An 18,874-nucleotide genomic window follows, 5' to 3' on the forward strand; every position below is an offset into this window, starting at 1 on the left:
CTCCGGGGAGCTGTATATCACATTCATCACAGATTAAGGACAAGATAGTCTCAAATTCCTAGTACAGTAAAGATGCATGAATTCTATTATTTTATTTAATATGTGTAATTTGATGAGTGCGTATTTAAGAGTGTATTTCTCTTGATGAGATTAATTTACAACACATGACACAACAAAGTTTTCTTTATCATCCTGAGATCAGCTATGTAGCCATAACTGATAAGTGAAGCATATCTTTTCACAAGATAAATTAAACTGGTTGCCCATGAATGAAAACATTTGAAAAAAATCAATTCATGCTCCACAAAGTTATGCTTATTTTTCAATCTTCCCTCTAATCACAATTTTCTGTCTTGCAAATTACTGAATAATTTTACTTCTGGACTAGAAAATGATATAAATGAACTTGTCATGACTTGTAAGTGATGACGAGCAGTCACAAGTAGACTCGTTTTGTGTCATGGGTTCACAAGCTAAAAAAAAGTTGGAGATCATGGAGTTAAAAGACATTTGTTCCTCCTCAGATCAAGTGGAAGAAAAAAAAAAACCCAAAATATTTCTTCCAGCCTGCAGGAAAATCACTGAAAACGTATTTTGTATAAGAAAAGGAAATGAAGGATGCTGAAGACCTTGTGAGCCGGACTCCTAATTAACCCCCGGAGTCAGACAAACACAAATGCAAGAAACAGATGCCTCATTCTGGCACATGCTCGAGCCAAATCTGGAACACATTCACACTGTCTCTTTTCAGTGACATCCCCACAAGGTGCTGTTCAGGAATGTGGGCACTTCTACTTAGAATGAGACAAATTCCAGAGAAGGCTTGACGCTCAAGTGAGACACTACCCTTGATTCATCTCTTCGTGCCTTTCTCCTCGATCCGGCCCCGTCAATTGTGTGAAGTCCTCACACCATGGCAACTGGGCTGGTATGAGTCAATCCTTTAGATAAATGCATTAATGTTATCTTCTGGGGACAACAAAATGTGAGCTGACTATAACTTTATCAGCGCAAATTGGCCACATTGTGAACACCAACATGGCGGCTTTGACATGGAAATGAGGAGTTAAGTGTGTGAGCTCTGGGCTCGGTGCCTAGTCTGTGCCACCCACAGAGAGTGCCAGAGATCACCATGGAGGTATCCAAATGTATCAGCCGGTCATGCGAAAGGGCAACGGCTACCTGGCTACTTCGAGGAATAAATTACACTCTTAATATCCTGCGATGCAGAACAGCAACTGAACACAGTCATTCTGTATCTGCAGAATGGAAAGGATAGGTAAAGAAAGATGTGTATTTTTAGGGGCATTCGGTCACAGATTACCAAAATGATGCAGGCAGGGGGGAGTCATGAGAAGACACACTTTGGAAACTCTATGCATATAGTGCCCTCATATGGTTAATGCTAACAACTGCATTCATATGCTGTTCAAAATTGCATACTTTTGTATTTGTAATATCATACTTTGGATTGTTGAGGTTGTTCATGAATAATAAAAACATATGTGCTCGTTAATGATAAATACTGGTCTTAATGCCCTAATTATTCTGCTTTAGTATAATTATTTGACTTTTGGGTGCAGCTCAAGCAATCTTTTTATGCAGAGATTGTTGGTGAGTGGATAATCTTTGTGTCTGTATGTCTGTATATATGGAGTCATATGGAAAAAAAGAAAGCACAGTGAAGTGATAAGTAGTTGAGGAAAAACAGCTTCTTTTCACTAATATTTTCATGTGAAATCAATGGCAGCTTGTCACATGTAATTTGAGTCTTTCTTACAGTGATGCCCACATCACAGACCATATGATAACACAGCATCTGGCGTGACGGCATGAGAAGCACTGACCTGCTGTCTTTTGATAATATTTACAACAGGCTCCCTGGATTCCATACATTCTTCCACTGTTCTCCAAAACAACCTATTCAGAGCAGAGTGTCATTCTGCACATAAAGCAGCAGCATTACCTCAACAACTTACCCAACCGACAGACAGAGAGGCTAATCTCCAACAGCCGTTTACATGTGCGCTATTATCTGCGGACTGTTTGGAAAAGCATGACAGTTATGTGCAATTGGACATGTTCCCTCCAGTGGTAACGGAAAACATATCTAACAGTGAACATATTCATAAATGTCCGTATGAGACTTTAAAAGGGCAATAAAAAGAAGGGATGAGGGGTTACAGGAAGGTTGCAACCAAGGTCGGGGTAAAGGTTGTGTGAAAAGGAGACTGAAATGTGCCTTGACTTGCTGGAGAAAAGGGAGCCGTTCAGTAATGGAAGGCTAAGTTCAGTGCTAATACGAGCTGCAATGGGCTCTGTCAAAACACCGCTGCCTACTGAGGGAGTGGAGAGAAAGCAGAAGCTGTTTGCATTCCTTCTGGATCTGTGTTTCACCAGAACAAATGTGAAGTCATTATACTCCTACATTCTTATACCAACTATGCATTATCTCACAGTGTAATGATGTCAGCTGCTTGAAGCTGGCAAATATGGACATTTACACTCTGGTCTTTTCCTTGTACGGACCATAGACGGTGCCACTGAAAATCCTTTTTTTTTTTTTTTTTTTTTTTTTTACAAAGTTCTTTGGATTTCTATATCTGTGTTTTTTCAAGTGCCTTTAATTTATTAATTTTCTCTGCAGCATTTTTCTGATCTGATTTATTGATTGGTACAGTGTGCAGTTTTAAACATTAAAGATGCACTGCATCGGAGTTAGCTTGAAGCTAATTTACATCCGTAGTCCAACACAATCAAAACATACAACAGCACAACAACAAACAGTACAAAGCAAAAAAAAAAAAAAAAGTTAATTTCCTTAATTGAATTTGGGGCAATTTATTACTTTATCTGTTACTGTGTTCATTTATTTCATTTTATTTTCACTTGTGTGAATATATATGAAATATGTGAAAGACAATTCATGTTTTTAGCTCACTTCAAACACCATGGCACATGTGATTAATTTACCTACAGACATGTGGTTCTTGGATGTTTCTTGTCATAAATGGACATGATGGAGGCACATGGTTTTTGAGATATTGTGAAATGTAAGACATCACATGTAAAGAAAAGGCATTCTTACATGTTTTAACCTTTGTTTTAAAATCCCTCTGTGTTTGAATGGTGCTATAAAAATAAACTTGCTTTGCTTATAAGTCAGTGCCTCTAGTTTCTTGACATGAGATAAAATATGAATATCAATGCAGTGGCACTAGTGAATAGTTATGCAGCATACCTCCTTACTGCTGGTCTCCTCTTCTGCTTCATAACCACAGCTGCGGCCCATGTGATCAATTTCTGCTTGTTCACTCACAGCACCTCTCCTCTTTGGGTTGTCTTTGCCATTGCTCCTGTGTCTGTGATTGACAAGGAGCTCTTTATTCTGAGGAAGCTCTGGGAACACATCTTCATCATCATCATCATCACCATCACCATGATCATCATCCTCCTCCTCCTCCTCCTCCTCTTCCTCCTCCTGTGAAGACTCTCCGTCGTCAGAGCTCTCATTGATAAAAGTGTGGTGGTTGCTGTAGTCTGAGAAGGTGATGGAGCTCGGTTTGTGTTTCACAATGCGTGGCAGATCCAGGACTCTCCGGCTAGAGTCAGGTACAGTCTCAGTGACAGTGAGGGTAGGTGAGGAGTCCAGATTGGGGGTCATGCATGGGTCCTCTGGACTTAAAATGACATGACCATTTGTCTCTAACTTCTTGAAGTCTGTTTTTACACATTCACAGTTTAAATCTGCTGTCTGACCTGGATGAAGCACCTGGTCACACTGTTCTTTTGTGCCAGGAACAGGAAGTGTTAAGTTGCTACAGCAGTCCTCACTGGTGCAAGGTGATGTGGACACAAAACCTTCTTCATGAAGCTGAGTGGAGGCCAGTGGGCTCAGGTCCAGAGGTGCATCCCCAGGAATGACTGACACTTGTTCAGGCACCCGAAGGCACGCAGCCTCTACAAATTCAATGTTGTTATGACCAACACAAACAGAACTCTGCTTCAGCTTGGCTACATCGTGATCTGGCTCCAACGGCAAGCAGCTCTGGCCTTCAGGGAGGCTATCATTCCCTCTGTGGTCTGGTGAGCCATTAGCTGAGAGAGCAGAGCTTTCTGAAGACACCTCCTGTGTGGACAATATGTGTGATCCTAAATCTGTCCAAGACTGATGTCCCTCCAAATTCACCACAGGTGGAATCTCCATTGTTGTTTTATTCTACAGTTTCTCATAATTTAAAACATATATCCACAAGTACTTGTGCTTGATGTATCGGAGGGCCATGTTCTATCCAAGAGACTCAGACAACCTGAAACAGGAATGAAAATACGTGAATGGCATGTGATACATGTGATAAGCATAGAAACCACAACAAAAGTAAAACAAGATGGACTATACATACTTCTTCACGTGTTTCTGTAAGCCTCTGTGTCCTGTGAAGATCAAAATCTCAGTAGAGACACAAAGTTTGATATAAAGCTTTTAAATCCAGCTCTGAACCGCTCTGAGTACGTGCCATCCAGCAAAGAGTTTGCTGTGAAATTGAACATCTGGCTCAGGCTGAGCCGTTCAAGTCTGGATCTGTTTCACCCCTGATCGTGGTGACATCACTGCACAGAGGAATCTGACTGCTCTTCCCCAGTCAGTGATTTACTATGCACTACACCATTCATCAGGACAGAAGATGTCCCTGGTCCACTGTGGTTAACATCCCACTCACCCCTTCATTAAGCCCTTCTTTAAAACACACCTTGGACAGATGCGATACATCCGAACTACACATGGAAAAACAAACACTTCCATTATTGTGCTGTTTCAGATGATTATCAGCTTGTTCAACCACAAAGACTTTCCTCAGGAGATGTTTTCAGACAGTGCAACTGAACCAGAAACATCCAAAACAAACATAACCTACCACAAATGTTGTTTGTACCTGTTTATCACAAACAACATGTTTTTCCACTCTTCTTTTCAACAGAAAAACACTTGATTGTATGGATGGACCAGAAATTCTTCTAGAAAATAATACTTCAGGGCATTTTATAACATTTGCTATGCAGATACATAAAGTTCATTTGTATGATTTTTGCAAACATAGATATCTTCTGTCTCTGTGAGAAAGCTACAGTTGGCAGGGCCTTTACCATGGCCTTGAGACACTTGACACACACCCACGCGCACACAAACATGCATACACACATGCAAGCAAACACACTTGTTTGCTTTTAGGACACAAGCAGATAAAGCAAACTCAGACAAGGACAAAATCTAACTGGGACTAATCTGACACGCAAGATGGAAAGCTGGAAAATCATGTATGCAGCATGTATGTATTACCTACTCCATACAACATGACAAAACTACATAATAAGTGGATGAAATACTGTATAGTGGCTCTTGTAAAACCTGTCCCTACATGGTGAATGTGAAGTGAGTGTACAGGAGATTAGGGTTCCCTCCAAGAAACCCCTCTTTTAAAAAACACTATGCAAAGAAGGTCTCATTATTCTCAAATGAATGCTGAGCAGATTTAAATGAAGGGAAGAAGTCAGAGAGTGAAAATGAACTCGAAGTGTTGACTCCCAAGACCACAACTTATTTAGAAGAGTGAAAAAAAGCATCCAGTGTTGAATTTCAACAGAAAAGTCCTGAACAAGTCTTCTCTCATACAAAACAAACTATAGAATAACTGTCTTAACTCCTCTAGATAAGAAGAGAGAAATTGAGAGTTATCATTTGTTTGTATATAAGCTGATACCAGTCATCACTGAGTCAGCTTTAGTGGAAAACAAAACAAAAGACTCACCTGCTGAGTGGAAAATAGTCGTCTGTGTCGTCCAAGCAGTGTCACTGAGATCATGGCAAAATAGTGGCAGTGAGGCTTGTTACTAACAGAGACAGAAGGTTGGACAGCCCCTTGCAGAGCCACACTTATGTCCCCATAGGCCTATTCTGCTAAAAGGCAAGCTTGTCATCACAGCTATCACCCCCTCCTCCTCTAGCTTCCCCAGGGGGGCTGCAGGAGCGTTCAGCCAGCAGAGACTGAACCATTCAGAATATGCGTAAGAGCAGGGAGAATGTGTACTTGTTGGGAGATAGAAAGGGGAGGAGAAAGGAGGGAGAGGGGTGGGTGGTGGGGGAGAGCAGGAGTAGTTGGCACTCTAAAAGAACAAGGTGAAATGGGTTACCAGCCCTCACAAACAGGCTGTGAGGAATGGTTGGCTTCACGGGCCGAGCAGTGCAGAAGCAAGATGAACCGCAGCCATGACCTATCGCTTCCAAACACCGGGCTGAGGAATGCTTTCAAGTAAAAGGGGAAAGCTGTGAAGCACAATGATTTACTGGAACATATTACAGATATAAGATGATATTTTTTGCAGGAGGATTCGATGCTGAACTGAAACCTAAAGCATGTTTCCTCAAGTTTTTATTCAACACTAAAAATTGCCAGTAATGAGTCTGTATTAGACAGTGAGCCAATCTGCAGTGTAGGAGTCACATTATAAATCATGAAATGAAAGGATGCTTCCTGGTATGTTAAGGCAAAGTTCTCTTCATTGATACTTTACTCACACCTTGTCAGAAACTGAAAAAGAAAAAAACTGAACTTGAACAACCAGACATGATCAAGAATATGATTTGTATTTTTTTTAAAATGACATTTCAACAACAAAATCAAAATCAACACATGCAAAAATACGAAGCAAAAACAACCCACCACCTTGGAAATTAAAGCCAAATTTTTCCTTAGTAAACAAAAGTCCTTTTGTGATACCGTGTGAGTTAAAAAATACATGTAATAAACAGAAGAGCCACATGAAGTATAGCACATGTATGGATTGTGAGTAAAAGTGAAAGTGAGAGATGAGTATGGGGAGTAGACATGTAAGGGGCATGTCTGAGCGTTTGCTTGTGCATTGGCTGAGGACTTGTTTATGCTGCCCCTGGGTTGCCTGATAGGACAGGAGGGTTGCAGAAAGAATTTCTGAGTTCACACTCTGTAAATTGTCCTTGATTTTATACCAATGAGGGGGCTTCGTTCACTCGTGCATTCATTTGTTTGTTTCTTCACTCCTTCATTCAATCTCCTCACCAGGAGTGAAGTGGTGAAGCCATGGTCACAAATCAACACTTGGACTTAGTTTGACCTCTGGCCAGGGGGGAGAAAATGAGCACTGACTGACTCCTCTCATTCACAAAATACTTTGAAATCTGCCCATGGCTGAGATTCTTTCTCAACAATGTTTCAAAGTTTCCTCCTGTTTTTGGTTTTTACAAGTATTCTTCAGCCTCCGCCCTACGCTGTAAATACATGCGCATTCTAAATAAATGTCCCCATCAATGAATCATTGTCCCGCTTCGGACAATGACAACTACACACAACCAAAGAGAAGATATTCTGTACTGAACAATACACTGAATTATCTGGCAAACTAAATGAAATGAAAGAGGGAGAATTATTTTGATATACATTTTAGAATTCTCCTTAAACCTTACAATTATTCATTCCTGACACAGAAGCAATTCGACAGCAATAAATCCACTGTTTAGACAGAGAGATAAGGTGTATGTGTGCAAACTTTTAATGTTTCCTGATCTTTTGTTCGGAGTGAGTGACATTCCTGATGTCCTTGTTGGGTATCTGTGTTTACATTTCTCCTATTGTGTGAATGGTTATATGGAAAGGTTACTGAAGGCATGCAATAGGTTTGACTTTTGGCTGAGGTTTGATTCAACTAGGCAAGTAGAATAACTTGATCAGAATAATTTCTGACAACCAAAACATGTTTAAATCAGTTTATATGATCAAAACAAGTTAACTCATTAAAATCATTGATTGAGGTTTTGAAATCTATGGAGCAACTGGCAGAAAACGTGCTGTGGACTTCTTAGAAAGATGACAAATCAAACAAAAAGAGTGGAAGAGACAGTAAGAGTGCATGAGAGCAGCAGAGAGAGATCAATACATGATAATTCTGAAAGCAGCTTTTTAAATTACAGTCACAGAGCTGTGTTAAATGAATTGGAAACAAGACAGGACAATTTCTTTGCAAGTGACAACAAAACAAAAAGTGCCAGAGAGGAACAGAGAGAAAGAGAAAGTGTCTGTCCCCTGTGCTGGCTCTTACAGTGAAAATTTTTTGGGAAACACCAGCTTGGCTGAATTTAATGAATAGCAGCTTTTTCTCTGCCCGATCTATCTGAGCTGCGGAGGTGAACAGTCCAAGGCCACTGGGAGTGAGAACGGTCCGGCTCAAACGCAGCTGGATGTTCTCACAAGCTAACCTGAGAGGCCCTGTCTGCCCCTGGCGCTGATAAATAAAAAAGAAAAAAACAGCCTTGTTGGTGTCCCTGCAAAAAAAAACCCCACTTTGCTTCCACATGAGAAAGAAGGTCGAAATAAAAAAGGAAACTGTCACTAGCACAGCTGAAAGATTTTGTCCTGCAGTTTTTTGTATGTTATGTCAAGTCTTTTATAAGATCCCAAGTCTTGTTTGGTTGAAGTTGGATATTCTAAATCAGCATGTTTTAAGACCGTATCTATATAAATTTACATCACACATTTTCGATCAACTTGAAGGTGCAATATTTCCATGAAAAAATGGAAAATGCTTCGAAGTATTTATGCTTAATTACCAAAAACCTCTAAAATAAATAAAAAAACTTTAAAGGATGTTTACCCTGCTTTTAATAAAACAAAAGCTTTCGTGGGTCAGGTGGTTTTATGGTCCAGGTCCAACCAGTGTTTGGTGGCTCCTGGAAGCTGTCTAACATCTTCTTTGATCCATAATCTTCATATTTGTTTGCACTATATCTTCAATCTGTTTGTCCATATTGTAATTTTAGTATTGTTATGTCTGTCCACTCTGTATGTACAACATCAACTGAATGTGTGACCGTACTGGAAGAGGGATCCCTCCTCCCACTTCTTCTTGGTTTGTTTGTTTTTTGGTGTTTGTCCTTATCCACACTGCGGGTCTAAGGATAGAGGAAGTCGTATGTTGTACAATGTCTAAAGGCTTTTAAGGAAAACTTGTGGTTTGGACTTTATACTATGACTAATATGACTCTCAAACACAAAGTATATCTATATTTGCAAATTAACATGTGTCTGCCTGTGTGTCAATGTCAGCCTGGAATAAAAACTTTCATCTCCTCGTTATCGATTCTCAATGTTACTTTTGAACTATACAGTCATAAAGATGTTTCAAATTAAATGGAAACAAGCCAAGGTTTTGTTTTTTTTTCTGCTGCTAGTGAACAATCTGCAGCAACTTCCCGCTGCAGATCACCGCTATGTCAACTATGTCAAGACAGGACTGGGGGGACGTGGACAGCTTGCCAAAGCAAACTGCCAGAGATGGCAGGCATACCAAGGCCCGGACGCAGATCCTCAACAGGCGGAGTAGCTCAGTGCAAACCCCTCCAGAAAGAAGCAAATGTGAGTGTAAGAGGATATTACTGTTTGCTTTTGGCTGATTTACAGAGCGATAAAGATTATAATTTCCCAGTCTGTTCACCATTCAATTCAGCTGGAAGAGTGTAAGAGATTGAAAATGACAGAGTTCATGACCCAATCACAAAGGAATTGCAACACCTGGGGGTACAAAATACTCTTTCGATGAATTATTACTCTCAAAAACAGTCTACAAATGTATGCTTTTTGGTACAAAATCGAATCCATTAAACACATTTATTTCTATTTTTAGATTTTGTTCTCATTTTAAATCATGCAAAATATGACAGTTTGACATGAGCAACATACTGACTCAAGCTTGTGCAAGATATTTCAGCTGAGTACACACAGCCACCTGATACACTGTAAAAATACTCAAGACACCTCAGTGCTGCAAATTAACTAGATGTTCAGACTTACACTTACTCAATTTGACATTAGAACTGCTTATAGAGCTTTTTTTACTGTACATGTTTGAAAGTTGTATATTTAGTCCGTAACCTGATGGCATTATATTTCACTTGAATATATTTAAGACAATATACTTAAGTAATATTTACTTTGGGGAATTCATATAAAATAAATTATTATAAGATCTGGTGAAATTTTGAGTTTGAAAGACAATTCTTTTAAAAGATGGGGTTTCTACCAAAAGATGTTGTCAATATACATTATGGGAAATGTAGGATCCAACATTTTATGGAGATGAGTCATATTACGGAATAAAAGTCAACATATGTTCACGTATAACTGCGAACAATCCTTTTTCAATCTGACACTCAGGAGAAAGCATGAAAGTGCAACATTCATCGCTGGAGTACACTTTACCTATATTCACTACCACACTTAATGACAGAAATCTCTGCTAACTGCCTGCTAAAGCAAAAGAGACTGACAATAATAACTAACAGAGGAATGTGTGAATGTGTTGAGCATAAAGACATCAGCAGTGTGTGCTCACTGCATCAGTACAACAATAAAAAATAAATGATCATTATTCAAATAAAGAAAGTCACACTGAAATATTGAAATGGTTCAAATGATTATATGTTTCTGTACATTCATTTTACCAAAACCTTCATTTGCTTTATAACCAACCACTGAATGGATTATGGCTTGTGAAATAGTTTTACAGTGTAGGTGGAGAAACACATAATGCGCTGTCGTTTCTACAGCCATCTCCTCTCTCCCTCTTTCCCTTATCAGCGGTATCAACACGGCTGTCAAGACGGGGCAGACGTACTGAAGTGTCTGTGGTCTCCACATGGCATGGTAAGATTAAAGTGAGGGGAAAAGAATGGAGCCAGCTGTGTTGCTGAAACATGTGGCTGTATGGTCACAGGTTTTGCCTGCCAGCAACGCAACATGTTATTGCTGCACAGAACAAGAGTGAGTCTGTTAAGACAACAAACACTGTGATGACATGAAGACAGCGTTCAAGTACATCTACAGTACGGACGATAAGTTTTATCTGCTCCTGCTATACTGCGATAAAAATCACAACATGCTGCATTTATTTCTAAGGATAGTGTTTGTGAAAGCATCAGAATTTAATATGAGTGTTTTTTTATGCTTTATGATAATGTTGCATGTAGCACTATTATGTAACATGAACCATACCCAGCTGTGGGAAACAGACGAGTACAATACAAAACGTAAACATCATTTGAAAACATTCCAGCAATACCACAGTCTAACTCAATATCTCTGCTGCTTTTCAACTCCCCTACGAATTCCCAGCATACCACAGACCATAGGCAGATGTTCTGCATTATCACTTCTCTCTGCAGTCCCACTTTGTCTCTATCTCAAGGGCTGATCAACTCATCACAGAGTTGTTGTGTGCACAAACATAATGGCCTGTATTTTCCTACCGCTCATACTGTGTCACTATTTAGTTCTTGTCAGAAATAAAGTCCTTTTAGTGTTTGAAACATGTTTTCATATATTGTCTCTGTGACCAATCAAATCAAATAGGACTAGTATAGGATATGGACATGATCTCACAGAAATCCAGCATATTTCAGCATATTTTCTCTCTGGTCATAATACGAAAAGATGTATGAGTAGAAAAAAGTGTTTTTCAGAATAGAGCAGCTGTTTAATAGCTGCACTTCACCCAGATGATGAAGCCAAGAATGATGAGGATTTCACTTTTGAGATCTTTGCTGTGTTTAAAACTTCACTGGGGGGGTAAAAGTCTAATTTGGGTCACAAAAAACACTAAGAGGACAAAGTCACCAAATGTTATGGTGTAAAATTTAAAGCAAAATTAAAATTGAATTCCATAAAATAGTCTAGGATCCCCAAGTTCATATTTTCATCTGTAATGAGGAGTGTTTAATAGGAAATGATGCACACATCCTAAGAAAACAAATGTGGTTTCATCATTTAAAAAGTGTTTCCATGTTCAGGATCTTAAGACCACCTCCAGTGACATTTTGTTGTTATTATTAGAATCTCAACCGTTCCTTCAACACCCTATGAGAGCTTTTACTTCTTGCCAACAGATACTGGTACAAAAATGGGAAAAAAAACAATTATTTATTTCATCTGCATTACATTTGTTGTTTGTGCAAAAAACAGAGCATAAACTTGCTGATTTATTACTCTATTTCAAGCACAAATTAATTGTTTATCTTAGGTAATCCAATTATTTAGATTTAAACACCAATGAATTATTCCTGAATTATCCAAACTTCACTTGAAAAAGTGATAAAATACTGAAAGAATGTTGTATCCCCAGAGGATCAAATCATCGCACCACCCTTTTACAAATACCAGGGTAACAAGTTATGAACAACTGCCAACACTTTATTCCTTTAACTGTGAGAAAATGTTTGAATATTTGGATGACCGAATATTTTTGGCCTTCCTCCTCTTCATGAAATCCTGGCATTTCATTGGATCACAGAATACCCCTTTTTGACAACACATGCAGCAAACACCAGCTGTTTACCACACAACAGCCACACAACAAGACGCCAAATCTTAACAGCTGTGAGGACATTCCCAAGCAATTAGTGAAAAGGAGATGCTTTTTCGAGTGATGTAAACACCGACTGAAACGATGTTAAACTACACTACCACACTGCGATTTCACAGGCTGTCTCCCCCAGCATGTCTGCGATTATACATGAACGGATGAGAGGTGAATCAACTCGGCCTTTCATGTGACCGAAGGATTGCCTCGGAGGAACGAACCAGGCAGTAGGGTGTCACCGTTACACACAAGAGAGCAGCTACAAATTAATTCACTCCAACAACAACCCCTGTCTTCACCTGCTGCAACATGCTCTGCCAACACTCGCAATCAACTGGTAAATTCCTTCCGCTCTGAGTTGTGAGGCGGAGGGTGAGGACGGCAGGTTTGTGGTCTTGATGTTGTGATTGTGAAGTTGTGTAATTGACAGGTATGCTTGAATCCAGTGTCTGATGCAAATATGCCACTTGACTCTTCCACTGGGGTTAAACAACAAACACGTTCGCTTCCAGGAACGTGAAAAAACATGCCAGGATGACAGGGCTATTCAGGGCTATTCATTTGGTTAAACACACAGTTTGAGCAGCATAAAATTGATCCCATCCATGTGTGAACCAAAGACCATGTATAGTCTTACAATTTGGACCTGTGGCTTTTTGGTTGACTGAACTTGAGAAGCGACTTTGCTGACTCCTTCAACTACAATGTATGACAACACAAGAATGAGAGGAAAAACCTATTCAGCCCACATTATTTGGAGGGCTGACTAACATTCACAAGTCATCCTGCTTTTATTTAGCCCATTGAGAGAAGAGATCAAAGCTGAGCAGTTGTCAGCTTCGTCTTTTGTCTTTGCTAGGAATGAGATCTGGAGCCTTGAAAACAGCTGCCCCGGAGCAGATTGCTGCTCCTTCACAGCTGACTGTCAGCTGTGGTTTCTCTTTCACTAGTGCAAAATATTAAAAGGATCATACCAATATGTTAACGCTTTCCACAAATCATGTACACTTGACATTTTGATGGCCATTTTCAAATAAATTCTTTGAAATTTAAGATTTTTGGATGTGCTGTCACTGCTGTTCCAAGCACCTATTGGTTTTCACTGATTTCTATGAGGCATGGAAATCCATTAGCAGACTCTAAAAATGTGCACGCTTTGTGTAATCCATCACGGTGAAGATCAAGTCTGCATTACATTTTGTCAGTGTTACATAATCAATGCATGGTAATACAGTTTAGGTCTGCACTGCATTACCTAACAACAATGTGGAACTTTAATAAAAAATGAATACAACCTTGATGCACATTGACGAATCGCCCAAGAGTCTGCCAACTGATTTTCATACTGTACAGAAACAAATGGAAACCAACAGATGCTGGAACAGTAGAAAAAGTAGCTCCAAATTTCTAAAACACAGTTTGCAAAATGAATATTTTTGATGTCAAGTATTTGTAAAAACCATCAGTGTCCCTTAGAAAGACAGGATAACAAAAGAGACACTAAACCAAAAGCAGAGCAGAAAATCTATGTGTTAATCTATGTGTTAATGAATTAATATAACCTTAATCTACTGCACGAGGCTAAACAATCTTTGTGTCAGAATATATCGGAGCCCCTTCTCCTCCTTCCTCTCTCCCTATTTGAAATGCTTGTTAACAAGGCTGAAGTCAGTAATTGATTTTACCTCTCTAATCTCCTCTCTCTATTATGAGGAGATTTCTCCTCTGCACCTGGGGCCAACACTCTCCTCTTTTTTCTTATCTGCCCGAGAGTACACTAACCCCTCCCAGTGGGGGCTGTACTAATCCCCGTCCACCAGCCTCTTTATACACACACACACACACACACTCACTCTCTCTCATGGGAAAACCCCACAACCGACAGTATGCCAGACAGTGCCTTGAGCTGCCTGACAGCAATGTAAAACAGGGACAGATGGAGAAGCAAAACCAGACACAAAAGTAGGCAAAGGCCAGAGCAGTACAGTGATCATGTGTTTTTCAAGCTATTTTTAAATTTTTCATCCCTTAAAGTACCAAAATGTCAAAATGCAAAAATTTTGTATTTTTAAATTCTGCTCATAATAAAACAAAACAAATTAATTTAAGAAATCTAGGGAAATTCTTTGCATCATTTCACTTACCTTTCTAGAGAGTCCTGAAACTGTAACAATCAGGTGAGAAGGCAGTAAATCTCTCAGGCTGTGAGTGTGACATGATTTCAGTGTGACACCATAAATGATCTTCTGCCACTGTGTTTAACCAGCTCGGCCACAACTCGCTACACCGTAACAGGAGGGGAGTTGACTGTGACAGCTGCAGAGGAGGACAGAGGAGGAGAGAATGAAGATAGTCGGAGAGGAAATCTCTAAAACAAGTCTTCTCATATATGTATGTAAATACACTGAGAAGAAGGACAAGCAATTTGTCATGGGCTGAAAGTTGAAAACTCTAAATGTAAAATGAGCTTTGATCATTTGATGAATTATAAAGAAACAGAAAAAAGGGGGAATGGAGAAGGAACAAAGCCTCATGAATGATACATTTATCTCATTTGCATCAGTTCTCTATTCATCGTGACTGTGCTCTCAGAAAGAAATGCGTATGTATGCAGAATAATCGTCAGTCGGTTTAACAAAATAGGAGCAAGCTGTAGGGATTGATAGAACAGGATAGGATGGTAAAGTGAATTATAGATTCGGTCAACTATATACATATACTACATACATATTTTATATTTTATAAACTAGTGTGTTAAACTCTTCCATAATTCTGACAAACAGGAATCTGAAAAGCTTGCGTCAACAGATGCAGCTCACAGGATAATAAAGATGATACACGAGAGGTATGAGATGTAGATTAGACACGGCAACACGCAGACCTGCTCAATAAGCAAAAAGCTCATCATCAAAGGGCTTTGAATGTCCAATAATATATCATTTGCATATGCTCTAGAAATGTAAACCTCAATATGTTTCAGTGAGAAATATTTTGGATAGGCACAGATAGGTATAAAGCTAGAAGCTTTGCTGAGTTGTGAATAAAAAGAGAATATTAAATTAATGTTGAACTGCGAAAGGCGGTCGATTGTAAATTTGATGTGCAATCCTTGTGCCAAGCTTTTACATCAAAGTTCAGATCAGTTGAAGTTCAGATCATGCCAGGATGATGAATTTAAAAAATATAGTTAGTTAAATTTTTATTTCCATGTCATACAAAATCAAAAATAGAGAAAAATACACTGCTCACCCAGCATCAGACTTAGCTGCAGTGCTGGAGTTAAAAAAAAAAAAAAATCATCAAACTGAATGAAAAAAGCATCTGCACACTCAAATTTGTGCAAGATTTGAGTGTGCAGATGCCTTTTTTCATTTCTATGTCATACCAAACATCTGGGCCATCCCACATGGAATTACAAGACACTGTTATTTTACAAAATATGCATCTTCTGGTAACACATATACGAAGGCATGTAGAGAAAAAAAGAAAAAAAAAATCCAAAATGGACTGTTCTCAGAAAAAGAACTGTTACTATATATCTACATCTTATCCTGATACAGAGCTTTATTTCTCTTCTCGCAGGCTTTCTCCAAGTAACTGGCTGGTGTCTATGTTTGATATGGGAAGCCAATTTAGTATTTGTCCATCATCCATATTTCCAAAGTCAATATCTGTTTTAATCTTACTAAACAAAGTATTGTGCAGTTCCCAGTAAAAAGGACAGTAGAAATGAAATATATAGTGTTATTTTTCCTATACCTTTAAAATAAAAAAGCATATGTATTTCTGTGTTTTTCAAACTGTTTTTGTTGAAAGCCTGTTTACTTTATAATGATGACCAACAAACCCATACTTTTTATTTAAAGCCTGGCCTCCATCACCAAACGAATGGAGACATCTGAAGCCTTTCTATAGAGATGAATGACAGATGAAGCTTTGTTTTACCTTTTTTTTTCTTTTTTACATCTGCAGTATTCACTTCAAATCAGTAGATGGTGGTAATCAACCATAAAACCAACACACACACACTGTGTTATTCCCACTCCATGACAGACGATGGCAGTCATGGAGAGGACAAATTCATCCGAACATCCGTCAACAAACAAGAAACCTTGTGCGCTTTTGTAACCGTGCGCCTGGTGTCTGCACATCAAACTACATTCCCCTGCAGTGATTGTCATTTCGGGTTAAAGTCAGCTAGAGAAATGACTTGCATAAAACAAATATTTTCTAAAAGACCTCGGCTAAAAGTCGGGCGGTTGTTCGGTGCAGCTTTCACCTCCTGCAGATGTTTACACGCTGAGCTAGTAGGAACATTTAAATTATTACATGTACGCAGAAGACTCGTGTGTTTTACTTAACATTGCGACCATCGTGCACTGCGTTTACTGACCTTACATATCTATTCATCTTACACAGGTAAGACATGAATCCAGCGGACTCCCAATAGTTCATCACAGCAAGTATGTGTGTGACCTCCCTCCTAACCACAGGTTTCCAATGGGCAAGTTTCCCCGGGTCTTACACTTTCTAATCAAAGATCAAGTCATTACAGAGAAACAGGTGAGTGAACCATCGATAACTGCATCTAAAAATTGAATAATAATGATGAGTATTATTATTTAGTCAATTGATCAGGTCAAGAACATCAATCACCAAGTTTCCCAGCCTTATGTAATGTAAATTGAATATATTTGGGTTTTGGACTCTTGGTCAGACAAAACTAGAATTTTAAAGGTGTTACTTTGCCTCTTTGATTCTGGCATTTTTAAAAGCAATTAATCAATTCATTGGGATAATAACTGCTAGATTAATAGGGAAAATAAGTGTTAGTTGCATGACCTGTCGTTAGTAGTAGAATTGGAAACTGTTGTCTCACCTTTTCCTGTAAATGTGTATGTCCTTCCTCGCAGTAGGTGTGGGTTCCTAAAATTGCCTCGAAAGATTTACTGAGCTGTGTACACACTGATGAATACTTGAACGACTTCATAAATGGGAAAATAAATGAGAAAGAACAGAGGAGGACAGGCTTCCCCTGGAGTGAAGGCATAGTGAGACGCTGTCGATATGAAACAGGTGAGAGTTGTTGACATGATGTGACAGCTTGGACTGGAAAGATCAAACCACAGGAGCCAGGTTTCACCTTCTTTCTTGTTGACAGGTGGGACAGTTCTCGCTGCTGAAGTAGCTCTGCAGAGGGGTCTGGCCTGCAGCACGGCAGGAGGAACACATCATGCTTTTCCAAGCTATGGTTCAGGGTTTTGCCTCCTTAATGACTTAGCAGTTGCAGCCAAATACCTGATGGAGAACTCCTCACGCCGGAGAAAGGTTCTGATAGTGGATCTTGATGTGCATCAGGTAGACTAAACATTTTAATGTTTTAGGGTCAGACCAATATGTCATAAATTCTAAATTTAGTTAAGTTTCTTGCTTGTGGATCCAACAGGGTGACGGTACTGCTTTTATATTTCAAGAGGAGCCATGTGTGTTTACATTCTCGGCGCACTGTGGGAAAAACTTCCCACTCCGTAAACAACAGAGTGACCTCGATATCTGCATGGAAGATGGACTGGAAGACAAGGAGTATCTCTCCACAGGCACGTCAACACAAGACATAATAATAAGTGAAATACTGGATGTGCTCAATGTTTAAGTCCAAATATTGTTGTAGTCACTAAAATCTCAGTTTGAGTCCCAGAGTTTTCCATAGTTAATACATTTAATTTTATTTGAGTAACAAATCAGTTTCCATTGACTAATGAAAAACGTCTGTTTGAACAGTTGAAGCTCACCTTCCCTGGCTGCTGGAGACATTTCGTCCAGACCTGGTTCTGTATGACGCAGGTGTCGACCCTCACAGGGATGATGAACTTGGGAGACTCCGTCTGACTGACCAAGGTGAGCAATATCTTTGACACACAAGTTTCTTTACTTACAGATCGTCTATAGACATCTTTGGATGACCTGTAGTATTTCCTAGGGCTGTATCAGAGGGATCTGTATGTGATGAAGACTGTGGTGAGCAGAGGCGTTCCTGTCGCTACCGTTATTGGAGGAGGATACTCAAGAGACATCGACAAACTGGCCCTCAGGCACTCCATAGTCCACAGAGCAGCGACTCAGGTACAGGACACAAAACAGTTTAAGCTTTTCAATACAGATGTTTGGGTTACAAAAATAATCACTCAAGCTGTGTATTAATGGTCTTTGTTGAGAAGTAATGATGTTCTTCATGTTTCAGGTTTGGAGGGAGTGTGGGATGTAGAACTACTATCCCCTGGCACAAGATGATCCTCAGGATTAAAAAGTAAAAAAATAGGATATTAAAACCAACCAATTTATATACTTTAATTACTACATTAATGAATTTTATCAAGGAGTTGTGACAAACATATTAAAGGCAGTGGATCTTACATTTGAAAACAGAATCCAC

The 18,874-nt window shown here is 39.3% G+C and overlaps 2 protein-coding genes across 3 annotated transcripts in view; one reads left to right on the top strand and one right to left on the bottom strand.

The window, feature by feature from the left end:
- Window positions 1–16,900, bottom strand: part of stard13b (StAR-related lipid transfer (START) domain containing 13b) — a 71,433-nt gene extending 54,533 nt beyond the window's left edge. Inside the window, exons 1-3 of one of the 2 annotated variants that reach the window (XM_044354832.1) lie at window positions 16,835–16,900; window positions 14,586–14,757; window positions 3,242–4,310 (exon numbers count right to left, since the gene is read on the bottom strand). In XM_044354832.1, coding sequence (XP_044210767.1) covers window positions 3,242–4,207 — 966 coding nt within the window. In that variant the 5' untranslated portion in view covers window positions 4,208–4,310; window positions 14,586–14,757; window positions 16,835–16,900. Of the gene's footprint in view, window positions 1–3,241; window positions 4,311–5,807; window positions 6,071–14,585; window positions 14,758–16,834 lie in introns of those variants that run through there. The other variant, XM_044354831.1, reaches the window with a different exon arrangement.
- hdac12 (histone deacetylase 12) lies at window positions 16,489–18,749 on the top strand. Its single transcript, XM_044354856.1, has 8 exons — window positions 16,489–16,748; window positions 16,861–17,004; window positions 17,358–17,517; window positions 17,603–17,799; window positions 17,888–18,038; window positions 18,223–18,339; window positions 18,422–18,564; window positions 18,683–18,749. Exons 1-8 carry the CDS (start codon window positions 16,647–16,649, stop codon window positions 18,704–18,706), a joined length of 1,038 nt encoding a protein of 345 aa, XP_044210791.1. The 5' UTR covers window positions 16,489–16,646; the 3' UTR covers window positions 18,707–18,749.
- Window positions 18,750–18,874: the final 125 nt, after the last annotated feature.

The sequence above is a fragment of the Thunnus albacares genome, chromosome 6 (assembly GCF_914725855.1).
Source record: "Thunnus albacares chromosome 6, fThuAlb1.1, whole genome shotgun sequence".
In the NCBI taxonomy this organism is placed as follows: Eukaryota; Metazoa; Chordata; class Actinopteri; order Scombriformes; family Scombridae; genus Thunnus; species Thunnus albacares.